Source organism: Hemiscyllium ocellatum, chromosome 32, assembly GCF_020745735.1.
Source record: "Hemiscyllium ocellatum isolate sHemOce1 chromosome 32, sHemOce1.pat.X.cur, whole genome shotgun sequence".
NCBI lineage: Eukaryota > Metazoa > Chordata > Chondrichthyes > Orectolobiformes > Hemiscylliidae > Hemiscyllium > Hemiscyllium ocellatum.
The window spans coordinates 51,946,817-51,959,190 of record NC_083432.1 but is presented as its reverse complement, the minus strand read 5'-3'; the positions used below and the strand labels follow the sequence as shown (position 1 = coordinate 51,959,190).

The window sequence follows — 12,374 nt, the reverse complement described above, 5'->3', positions numbered from 1 at the left end:
TTAACACTAGGACAGGTTAATATGAGACACAGTAATTCGCTGCAATGATAATTCACTGCCACAGAGGGCTGTGGAGGCTAGGTCATTGATTACTTTTAAGAAGGATTGTGATTGTCAAGGGGATTAAGGGTTACTGGGGGAAAGTGGGAAAATGGGGTTGAGCCATAATTGAATGGTGGAGCAGACTCAGTGGGCTGAATGGCCTAATTTCTGCTCCTGTGTGTTATGGTCTTTTGGTAATCTTCCAAAATTAAAACAGATAAAGAGAAATATTTAAAAACACCTTCACTGTTAATGAAGTGATTGAAAACATTCTGTTTCCTTGTAGCCGATTGCATGACAGACAATGATTGTTCTCCAACTGCAGATGATGAAGATAGTGATTACAGGCAGGAAATTGCCTATAAAGAAACTTATAAAGACCGACGGAGACAGGCTCATACGCAGGCTGAACAAAAGAGACGAGATGCCATCAAGGTGCGACATTTAAATTTAAACTGAGCTTCAAAACTGAGTATCTAAAGTTTGTACAGCAAATTTGCAATTAATCAGCTTACTATTTCTGAACAATTTCTGAATGATTGCCTCACAGAAAGGATATGATGAATTACAGTCAATCGTCCCTACGTGCCAACAGCAAGATTTCTTGATTGGATCCCAGAAGCTGAGTAAAGCCACAGTTCTTCAGAAAAGTATGTACAATTCTAAGTTTAATAAAGAATACTATATTTCCTGATGTAATGTAGACAGACGTTTAGCAGATGGGAATATAATATAGAATCTTTACAGAGCAGAACAAAGCCCCCAGCACCAACTCTCCGAAGAGTGTCCATCCTATCCCTGTAAGTCAGTATTTACCATAGCTAATCCTGGACAATACAGGGCAATTTTAGCATTGACAGTCCACCAAACCTATGCGTCCTTGGACTGAGAGAAAATTGGAGAAAATCTATGGAGACACAGCAGTGTTGCAGACTCCATTCTCTGGATTAGCGGTGCTGGAAAAGCACAGCAGTTCAGGCAGTATCCGAGGAGCAGTAAAATCGACGTTTCGGGCAAAAGCGCTTCATCAAGAATACAGGCAGAGTGCCTGAAAGGTGGAGAGATAAATGAGAGGAGGTGGGGAGATAGTAGCATAGAGTACAATAGGTGAGTGGAGGGGTGGTGGGAATGAAGATGATAGGTCAGGGAGGAGGGTGGAGTGGATAGGTGGAAAAGAAGATAGGCAGGTGGGACAAGTCATGGGGACAGTGCTGATCTGGAAGTTTGGAACTGGGTTGAGGTGGGGGAAGAGGAAATGAGGAAACTGTTGAAGTCCACATTGCGTGCAGACTCCACACAGACAGTCACTCAAGGCTGGAATCGAATGTAGGTCTCTGGTGCTGTGAGATGCTGACCTCTGTACCACCATGCTGCTCTATGGTGGGAAACTACTAGTTTGTCCTTTTTGGCAGAAATAACTCAGAAGCAATATCTATTTAAATGAAGAGTGTTGCAAAAACTGATAAGTGAGGTTAATTAAGCCCTGCCCATAAGGATATAAAGGACTGTTATTCAGAGGAGGTAAGTGGTACTGTTTTTGGTTTAGTGTTTATTTCCAATGCTTTATGCAAATACTTCACTAATAGTAATATGAACCTTGCTCTGAGGTTGGATCAGATGTCCTACGAAATCCTATTGTGTATCTCATGTAATGTAACTCGCTATTAATCATAAAGTCCCTAAAGGGAAGCAGGCTGTTTGGCCCATCAAGTTCATACCAATCTTCTGAAGAGCATCCTACCCAGGTCCCATCCCTGTAACCCTACATTTCCCACAGTTAATCCACCTAGCCTGCCATCCCTGGACACTATGGGCAATTTAGTATGGCCACTATACCTAACCAGCGCATCTTTGGACTATGAGAGGAAACTGAAGCACCAAGAGGAAACACATGCCGACAGTTGCCTGAGGGTGGAGTCTGTGGTGCTGTGAGGCAGCAATGCAAACCATTGAGCCACCATGCCACCCAATAAGTAAAATGAAATAAATATACTTACTGTTCGTCAAGATAGAAATTATCTTCTGCTGAAGATTTTGTGTGAGCATCCTTCCTCACATGTTGTCAGTAGCTTAGATTAATACCAGCATGGAGGATTGAAAGCAGTGACATGAGCAAAAGCTTCGCTGCCCCAACAATATAATAGTGCAGTTTTTATCACCTTATTTGAAAAAAAATAATTGTATTAGAAACAATTCAGAGATGGTTCACTGAACTCCTTTCTGGGTTACACTTGTCAGGTAATTTAGGTCCCCAGGTTTATAATCTCAAGAGATGGATTTGAATCCCAACACACTAGATGGTGAAATTGGGATTCAGTAAAAATTTGGAATTTGAACATAGCTAGTTAGTGGTGACCATATAACCACTGTTGATTGTTGTAATAATCCATTTGTTTCACTAATGACCTTTAGGGAAATCTGATTTCCTTACCTGGTCTGGCCTACATGTGACTCCGGACCCATAGCAACCCGCAGTTAATCCTTCACTATTCGCTGAACAATTGAGAATTGGAAATAACCCAGCCATGCCCACAACCTATAAATGAGTGGAAAAATATTGAAAAAAACTCCATTGGAGTTTAGACGAATGAAAGGTCATCTTAAAATAAAATCCTGAGGGAATATGTTAGGGTGGATAGTGAGCAGATCTTTGCTCTCATAGGGAACACTAGAACCAGGTGACATAGTTTAAAAATAAGGGGTAACCCATCTAAGAGAGAGACACCGATGTTTTTTTTTCTGTTGGTCTGTGGAATTCTCTTCCCTGGGGAGCAGTGATGGCTGACTCATTGACTTTATTCAAACAGCTGAGTTGGGTATATTTTTGATAGATGTGGGAGTTAAGGATTATGCTGGGCAGTGAAAACATTGGAGGTTAAGCCATGATCAAACCGACCATGATCTTATTGAAAGCAGAGCAGGCTCAAAGGGCCAGATGGCTTACTTTTTCTCCTATGTTCTGTATCATGTAATTCTGCCTCTGAACATTACAAAAGCTGTTATTGGCTTCACTGTTGTGGATCAGAAGCCTATCTCTAGTAGTAAAAGTTTTGGATAATTGTGAAATTAAATGTTAAAGCCCAATTCGTCTTTATCAGGTTCAGATACCCTACCCTGATCAGGCAAAAAGGCTATTTATTTATTCCCAAATTCATCAGATGAAAGAATCCTCGCAGGAAGAATAATCACAGATTCTTCATACCTACGTTTACATCATTAGCTGCTGGATTCCAGTGTAAAAAGAGTTTAATTATCCCAAAATCAGGTTGAAAAGTTACAGAGAGAAGGTAGGGGATAAGGTGGCATGTTTGTGAGGTGCATCTGGTTAGGCTGTTGGGGGAGCATTTTGGAGTCAAGTGTACAGTTGGATCTGGAGGTTGAAGATAAGTCAGGTTGTGAGGTTGGGTCACTTTGGATTACCCATGAGTTAGATATGATTTTTCTCTGGCTAACATTTCCTAGGTAAAAAAAGAATCAGCAATACAAACCTGTAATTGGGTTTGTTTCACCTTACTGGATTTAATAATACAAGGAACAAGCTTCAGGGATAGCATCTGGAACTTATTTTCATGTATTTGAGATCTTTATTCATTCTTGTCCAGTCATTTGGGCAGAAATTAACAGCTGCAACTTGGATCTGGGGATCAAAAGAGAAAGAAATCCTCTTCTAATTTTATACAAAAGCTTTTATAGAATAAAGTCTAAACTATAGTTTTTATAAGCAGCAAGGTGAGAGTCCAGAGTTCAAAAAGGTGGATAGCTTTCAGTATTTTTGACATGCAAACGGTAAAATATTAAAATTCTTCTATTTCCACAGCTATTGATTATATTCAGTTTCTGCACAAGGAGAAGAAGAAGCAAGATGAAGAACTCTCCACTCTGCGCAAAGATGTCATGGCTCTAAAGATTATGAAGGCGTAAGATTTGCTAATATATTTTGTGCATTCTCCTGAACTAAGTGGATAGGAGCTGAAAAATGTGTTGCTGGAAAAGCGCAGCAGGTCAGGCAGCATCCAAGGAACAGGAGATTCGATTTTTCGGGCATAAGCCCTTCTTCAGGAATCCTTCAGGAATCTTCAAGGCTCCAAAGTGGATAGGAGCCTTATCGATTATATCAGTACAGAACTTGACGATGTTGACCCTGCAAAGTCCTTCATACAAATATGTGGGGGCTGGTACCAAAATTGAGAGAGCGCTTTCTCACAGACAAGTCAAGCATTGGTCTGATACAGGAATGGTACTTTTATAGTCAATGTCCCAAATACTCATAACCATTCCTAGATATGTCCATTGGCAGAACAAACCCAGCAGAGAAATTGCCACAGTGTATACAGTTCGGAGGGAGATCCCTGAGACTCCTCAACATTGACTGTAATCGCATGAAGTCTCATGGTTTAAGGTCAAACATGGTCAAGGAAACTTCCTGCTGATTACCACATTATCCCACAATCAGCTGATGAGTCAGTATTTCTCTATGTTGACAGTACTTGGATAAAGCACTGAGGAGGCAAGGATGCAGGATGTGCTCTGGCTGGAAGACTTCAGTAACCTTTCAAGGTGAGAGGGGGATACACGTGGCAAGTACTTCACACAGAGGGTGGTAGGCATTTGAAACACATTGCCAGCAGAGGTGGTAGAGGCAGGCACGGTAGATTCATTTAAGAAGCGTCTGGACAGATACATGAGTAGGTGGGGAACAGAGGGATACAGATGCTTAGGAATTGAGCGACAGGTTTAGACAGTATATTTGGATCGGCTCAGGCTTGGAGGGTCGAAGGGCCTGTTCCTGGGCTGTAAATTCTCTTTGTTCTTTGTTCAGTACCAAGAACGGTTCAGCAACACCACTAATCTTCAAGCGGAGGGCGGGAGGTCAGTCATTTGGAGATGGTGCCTATTTAATCACTGTCGACAAAGACGCGATCACTGCTGGAAACACGTCTTTGATATAGTGTTTCTAATGGGACCTCTAGATCTCCTTCTGATAATCCACTTTTCGGATAATTGGTATTCAGATAATCGAGTTTCCTCTGTACATGGTTTCTATCTTTCTGTTCTCCTATTCATGTGTCAAGATACACCTTAAATGTTGCTGACATGCCTGCATCCAACATCTTCACTAGCAGTGCATTCTTGGCACCCACCACCCTATGTATGAAAGCTTTTCCCTCCACTTCTCCCCTAAACTTTCTCCCTCTCATCTTGAACTTGTGCCTTCTTGTAGTTGACCTTTCCATCCTAGGAAAATGGCTCTAACTATCCACCCTATTTATGCCTCTCACAATTTTGTAGACCTCTATCAGGTTGCCTTTCAGCCTTCATCTTTCCAGTGAAAACAATCCGAGTTTATCCAATCTCTCCTCATAACTAAAACCCTACAGGCCAGGCAACATCCTGGTAAACCTTCTCTGCACCCTCTCCAAAGCATCTTCGTTCTTTGGTGGTATGGCGAACAGAAGTGCACACAGTATTCCTAATATGGCCTAACTAAAGTTTTGTAGAGCTGTAAAATAACTTCTTTATTTGATGCCCTGATCAATGCTGTCAGCCTTCTTGACCACCTTGTCCACCTGAGTTGCCACGTTCAGGGATCTGTGGACCTGTCCACCCAGATCCTTCTTTATGTCAGTGCTCTTAAGAGTTCTGCCAGTTACAGTATCATTCACACCTAATTCGATTTTCCAAAATGCATCACCTCACATTTGTGCAGATTAAACTTGACCTGCCATTTCTGTGCCCAAACATGTAATATATCTATATTCCATTGTGTCCTTCAACAATCTTCCTCACTATCTGCAACTCGTCAATGTTGGTGTCATCTGCAAACTTACTAATCAGACCATCTATATTTTTCTGCAGATCATTTATATATGTTGCAACATGGAGGTTGAACCCCTCTGCTAATTAAAACTAAAACACCCGGAAAAGCTCACCTTGCCTCATAACCTGTTAAAAGTATGAGTGAGTGAAAGAAAAACCCTGATTTCCACTGTTCAAAAAAAACATTTATTTTCCTAACTCTAACAGTGAACACCAACTAAAAGCTATTCACAAATTCAAACCCCCTTTTTCTTCAAAAAAAAATCACTAACCCCCAACTCCATTAAAATGCTGCTCCAATAACACTATTATTAAACATGGCCTGTTTCTCCACTGTTAGGGATTCTATGATATCTCCTGAAGTCCATACAGCCTCTTACGCTGTCTTCCTTCCGGTCTTCCGAATGTGCTGTTTTCTCCCTGAGTTGTCTTCTTACTTTTTACTGCGAAGTGACTTTGTATAAAATTTCTTGGTACTTTTAATAGATGATGCCTTCTGAGATATTTCTTTTGAGAACAAGGTGTTTATTTCTTCAGATGGCAGTTGACTGTCCAGTTCATGGGCAGTTAGCTCTGACCAATTTTCACAATGCCCTTCCTTTTTATATCCTCAACATCATATCCTCATTGGTCCAATGTTGTCAATACAATAAATTCAAATCTGGTTGTCTTAACATCAAAACACAACCACAAGCTGATTGTTGCATATTATCAATTTTCAGCACCCTCTGCACTGTCAGTTAATCACAGATACATGTGCTGTCACAACCTCTCAGCTCAAAAAAGGTACCTTTCTCTTAAAGTGATCATACACTCTTTCGAATTTGTAACATATGTATTACACACAACTAAAGTCCCAGCACTGATCCCTGTGGGACACCACTAATTATTGATTTCCATTCTGAAAAGCACCCTTCCACTGCTACTCTCGGTCTTCTCTGATCAAGCCAGTTGCGTATCCATTTAGCCAGTTCATTCCATTAGACTCGTCCTTTGTATCAGCCTGCTATGAGGTACCTGATCAAGTGACTTACTAAAATTCATGTAGACAGTATCCACTGGCCTACCCTCATCATTCCTCCACCATCTGAAAAAAATTCAATCAAGTTGGTGAGACATGATCTCACCACCCCCCACACCACAAGCCCATTCTGCCTATCACAAATAAGTCCATTCACTTCCAAATGTGAATAAATCCTGTCTTTCAGTATCTTCTCCAACAGCTTCCTCACCACTGCCATTATCAGCTTTGTCAAAAAAAAAGCATACCCAAGGTGTAGGCAAATAAAAACAGACAAAGTCCTTGAAGAATTTAGAGAAAGTAGGAAGGAGTTCAAACAGGGAGTTAGGAGGGCTAAAAGGGGCTACAAAGAACAAAGAAACGTTTACAGCCCAGGAACGTACCCTTCAGCCTACCAAGCCTGAGCTGATCCAAATCTACTGTCTAAACGTTTCGCCCAATTCCTAAGCATCTGTATCACTCTGCTCCCCACCTACTCATGCATCTGTCCAGACACACCTTAAATGAATCTACTATGCCTGCCTCTACTACCTCTGCTGGCAACGCGTTCCAGACACTGCCACCCTTTGTGTAAAGTACTTGCCGCATGTATCCACCTTTTCACCTCTCACCTTGAAAGTGTGACCTCTCGTTATTGAATCCTTCACCCTGGAAAAAAGCTTGTCTCTAACTACTCTGTCTATACCCTTCATGATTTTGTAGACCTCAATCAGATCACCGCTCAAATCTTCTTTTTTCTAATGAAAACAATCCTAACCTACTCAACCTCTCTTCATAGCTATCGCCTTCCATACCAGGCAACGTTCTTGTAAACTTTCTCTGCACCCTCTCCAAAGCGTCCACATCCTTTTGGTAGTGTGAACAGAACTGTACGTGATATTCTAAATGCGGCCGAACCAAAGTCTTGTACAATTTTAACATGCCCTGCCAGGTCTTATACTCAATACCCTGCCTGATGAAGGCAAGCATACCGTATGACTTCTTGACCACCCCATCCACCTGTGCAGCCACCTTCAGGGTACAATGGACCTGAACTCCCAGATCTCTGTACTCATCCACGTTTTGGTCTAGAATTAGACTTGTCTAAATGCATCAGCTCACATTTGTCTGGATTGAACTCCATGTGTCACTTTCCCCCCCAACTCTCCAGTCTGTCTACTCCCTATGTTTTCTGCAACTCCACCAATCTTCGTGTCATCTGCAAACTTGCAGATCATACCAATAGTGCCCTCTTCCAGATCACTTGTGTATATCACAAACAACTGTGGCCCCAACACTGATGCCTGTGGAATACCACTGGTCACCTTTTCTCCATTTTGAGAAACTCCCTTCAACTATTACTTCAGTGTCTTGTTGCTCAACCAGTTCTTTATCTAGCTAGCCAGAACACCCTGCACACAATGTGACTTCACTTTCTCCATTAGTTTACCATGGGGAGCCTTATGAAACGTCTTACTAAAGTCCATGTACATGACATCTGCAGGGCTATGAAATATCCAGCAGGATTAAGGGCATTTATACATATATTAGGAACAAGAAGGTAGCTAGGGAAAGAATAGGCCCACTCAAGGATTAAGGAGGGAGGTTGCATGTGAGTCCAGAGGAAATAGGTGAGATCTTTAATGAATGATTTACATCAGTATTCACCAAAGAACAGGACATGAGGAATGTTGAGGTTAGGGAAAGGTGTGTGAATATGCTTGGGCAGGTCAACATAATGGAGGAGGAAGTGTTCAGAGTCTTGAAATGCATTAAGGTAAACAAGTTCCCAGAGCCAGATGGAATCTATCCCAGGATATTTTGGGAAGCAAGGGAGGAAATATCTTAACAGACATCTTTGCATTTGGCTTCAGGCAAGGTTCAGAGAATTAGAGAATGGTTAATGTTGTTCCATTGTTTAAAAAGGGAAACCGAGATGATACAGCTACAGGTCGGTAAGCCCATGTATCCTGGTTTTCTGCTAGTTTTCTGCCTGTCTGTGTAATGTAGTGTTTGTTACAGCCCAAGCATGGTATTTTGTAAATGACATCCATTTACAAAATACCATACAAGGATTGTAACAAACTAACCACCAGGTTACAGAAACACCAACTAGCCACCAAAAGATATGACCTACGATCGCTAGTATCCTTACATACATATGAAGAAGGACACCACTTTGACTGTGACAACATGTCCATCCTAGGATCGGCTAAACGGAGACACGCACGGGAATTTCTAGAGGCCTGGCATTCAAACTGCAATTCCATCAATAAACGCATCAATTGCATTACAGAGAATTTGCATTGTTGTAAAGCGTGTTTTAACAGAATAGCCTATATCTCTTTGAGTATGCCTGATCTTCCTCGTAGCGATATTTGCTTTAGTCCCAAGCGCTTCCTCTACCTGTTACTCTGGTTCCCATCCCAAGCCAAACCAGTTGAAATCCTCCCAGTTGGCACTATTAAACCCCTCTGCCAGGATATTGGTGTCCCTCCAGTTCAAGTGCAACTAGTCCTTCTTATGTAGGTCCCATCTTCCTTTGAAGACAACGCAATGATCTACATATCTGAAAGCCCCTCCCACCCCTTATTCCAGCTCTTTTGCCACGTGTTCAATTGTACTACATCTCTGTTCCTAGCCTCAGTAGCATGTGACACAGATAATAATCCTGAGATTACTATCAGGAATAGTGCCAGAAGACTGGAGGATAACAAATGTGGTTCCCTTATTCAAGAAGGGGAGTAGGGATAACCCTAGTAACTATAGGCCGGTGAGTCTTACCTCTGTTGTGGGCAAAGTCTTAGAAAGAATTGTAAGGTATAGGATTTATGAACATCTGGATAGGAATAATGTGATCAAGGATAGTCAGCATGGTTTTGTGAAGGGCAGGACGTGCCTCACAAAACTTATTCAATTCTTTGAGAAGGTGACTAAGGAGGTGGACGAGGGTAAAGCGGTAGATGTGGTGTATATGGATTTTAGTAAGGCGTTTGATAAGGTTCCTCATGGTAGGCTATTGCAAAAAATACGGAGGTATGGCTTTGAGGGTGAGTTGGAGGTTTGGATTAGGAATTGGCTGGCTGGAAGAAGACAGAGGGTAGCAGTTGATGGTAAAGGTTCATCTTGGAGTGCAGTTACCAGTGGTGTTCTGCAAGGATCTGTTTTGGGACCATTGCTGTTTGTCATTTTTATAAATGACCTGGAGGAGGGGCTAGAAGGTTGGGTGAGCAAGTTTGCGGATGTTACGAAAGTCGGTGGAGTTGTTGACAGCGAGGAAGGATGTGGCAGGTTACAGCGGGATATGGATAAGCTGCAGAGCTGGGCAGAAAAGTGGCAAATGGAGTTCAATGTAGCTAAGTGTGAAGTGATTCACTTTGGTAAGAGTAACAAGAAGATGGAGTACTGGGCTAATGGTCGGATACTTGGTAATGTGGATGAGCAGAGGGATCTTGATGTCCATGTACACAGATCTCTGAAAGTTGCCACCCAGGTAAATAGTGCTGTGAAGAAGGCATATGGCATACTGGCTTTTATTGATAGAGGAATTGAGTTCCGGAGTCCTGAGGTCATGTTGCAGTTGTATAAGACTCTGGTGCGGTCTCATCTGGAGTATTGTGTGCAGTTTTGGTCACCATACTATAGGAAGGATGTGGAGGCACTGAAACGAGTGCAGAGGAGGTTTACCAGGATGTTGCCTGGTATGGTAGGAAGATCGTATGAGGAAAGGCTGAGGCACCTGGGGCTGTTTTCATTGGAGAAAACAAGGTTTAGGGGTGACTTGATAGAGGTGTACAAGATGATTAGGGGTTTAGATAGGGTTGACCATGAGAACCTTTTTCCATGTATGGAGTCAGCTATTACGAGGGGGCATAGCTTTAAATTAAGGGGAGGTAGGTATAGGACTGATGTTAGGAGTAGATTCTTTATTCAGTGAGTCGTGAGTTCATGGAATGCCCAGCCAGTAACAGTGGTGCACTCTCCCTCTTTATGAGCATTTAAACGGGCATTGGATAGGCATATGGAGGAAAGTGGGCTAGTGTAGGTTAGGTGGGCTTGGATCGGCGCAAACATCGAGGGCCGAAGGGCCTGTACTGCGCTGTATTTTTCTATGTTCTATTACTATCCTAGAAGTCTTTAGTTTATTACCTAAATCCCAGAATTCTTATTATAGGACCTTGTCACTCTTCCATCCATGTCATTTGTTCCAGTATAGACATTTGTTCCAGTCTAGACAATGACTTCTGTCTGTTTACCCTGTTTCAGGACCCTGGCACCAGGGAGGCAACATACCATACTGGAGTCTCTCATGGCTGCAGAAGCACCTGGCTGTGCCCCTATCGATTCTCCCAATTACTACTGCTGTACTACGATTTGTCCCTCCCCTCTGTACAGCAGGGCTAGCCATGGTGCCGCTACAGTGGCTGCGGCAGGTGTTGTCACTTGACGGGCCATCTCTCTCATCATTATCCAAAACAGAATATTTGTTTGATAGGGGAATTGCAGCAGGGGGCTCTTGCGCTGACTTACCCCCCCTACCCTTCTAGCAATTACCCATCTTTCTACCTGTACCTTAGGTGTGACCATGTTTCTATAACTTCTAGCGATGACATTGTGCCATTTGTCTGCTCCTTAGTGTCTCTAACTGCTGCTCAAACCGATCTATTCACTCAGTGTGCAGCTGCAGCCAATGTAATTTATCAGGTATGCTCTTAGTGCCTATGATTGACCACTTCTCACAGGTGGAACACAAAACCCCATCAACAGACGCAACTAACATTTATTTACAGCACCACATTCCTCATACTAGGCACTTTACAACCTTCTAGGTTTAGTATTAAATTCAACACCTTCCGATTGTGAACTTACTTACATTTCTTCCCTTTTAGTTTTATTTGTTGCATTTTCTGTCGTCATGTCCTCTCTCCCCTCCCCCAACTCTGGTGGGACCATCTGTTCTTTCCAGTCTCGTTTGACAGTTAGACACATCATTGTTCTGCCATCCTCGCATTCTAATTGGTTAATCTGTACTGTCAGCACCCTTTTACTCCCATACTATTGCATATGCCCCCTTCATGTCAGCTTTGAAGAGTCCTCTAGACTCGAAACATTGGCTTACTTTCTCTACACGGATGCTGTCTGACCTGCTATGATTTCTAGCATTTTTTTTTGTTTTCAGGACAGATTCCAGTATCTGCAGTAATTTGCTTCAACATTTAAAAGACACTTGGACAGGAAGAGTTTAGGGGGATATGGACCAAACAGAGGCAAATAGGACTAGTTCAGATTAAGAAACCTCGTTGGCATGGACAAGTTGGGCCGAAGGACCTGTTTCCTTACTGTATACCTCTATGACTCTATCACCTTTAACATTGTATCAAGGGAATACAATGGAGAGTTACTTTAATGTGAAGAATGGACTTCATCTCCACAAGGGCTGTTTGTTGATGTTTCTTCTGGTACTGGCATGGATTGATGCATCAGAAACAGGTAGGACGAGGTCAGTTAAATCTTT

General features: G+C 42.3%; 1 protein-coding gene across 2 annotated transcripts in view; it reads left to right on the top strand.

Annotated features, from left to right (window-relative positions):
* mlx (MAX dimerization protein MLX) overlaps nt 1–12,374 on the top strand; it is a 74,672-nt gene that overhangs the window by 35,630 nt on the left and 26,668 nt on the right. The window contains exons 4-6 of one of the 2 annotated variants that reach the window (XM_060848617.1): nt 368–477; nt 593–692; nt 3,860–3,959. In XM_060848617.1, the coding sequence (XP_060704600.1) occupies nt 368–477; nt 593–692; nt 3,860–3,959 (310 nt within the window). Of the gene's footprint in view, nt 1–328; nt 478–592; nt 693–3,859; nt 3,960–12,374 lie in introns of both variants that reach the window. The other variant, XM_060848616.1, reaches the window with a different exon arrangement.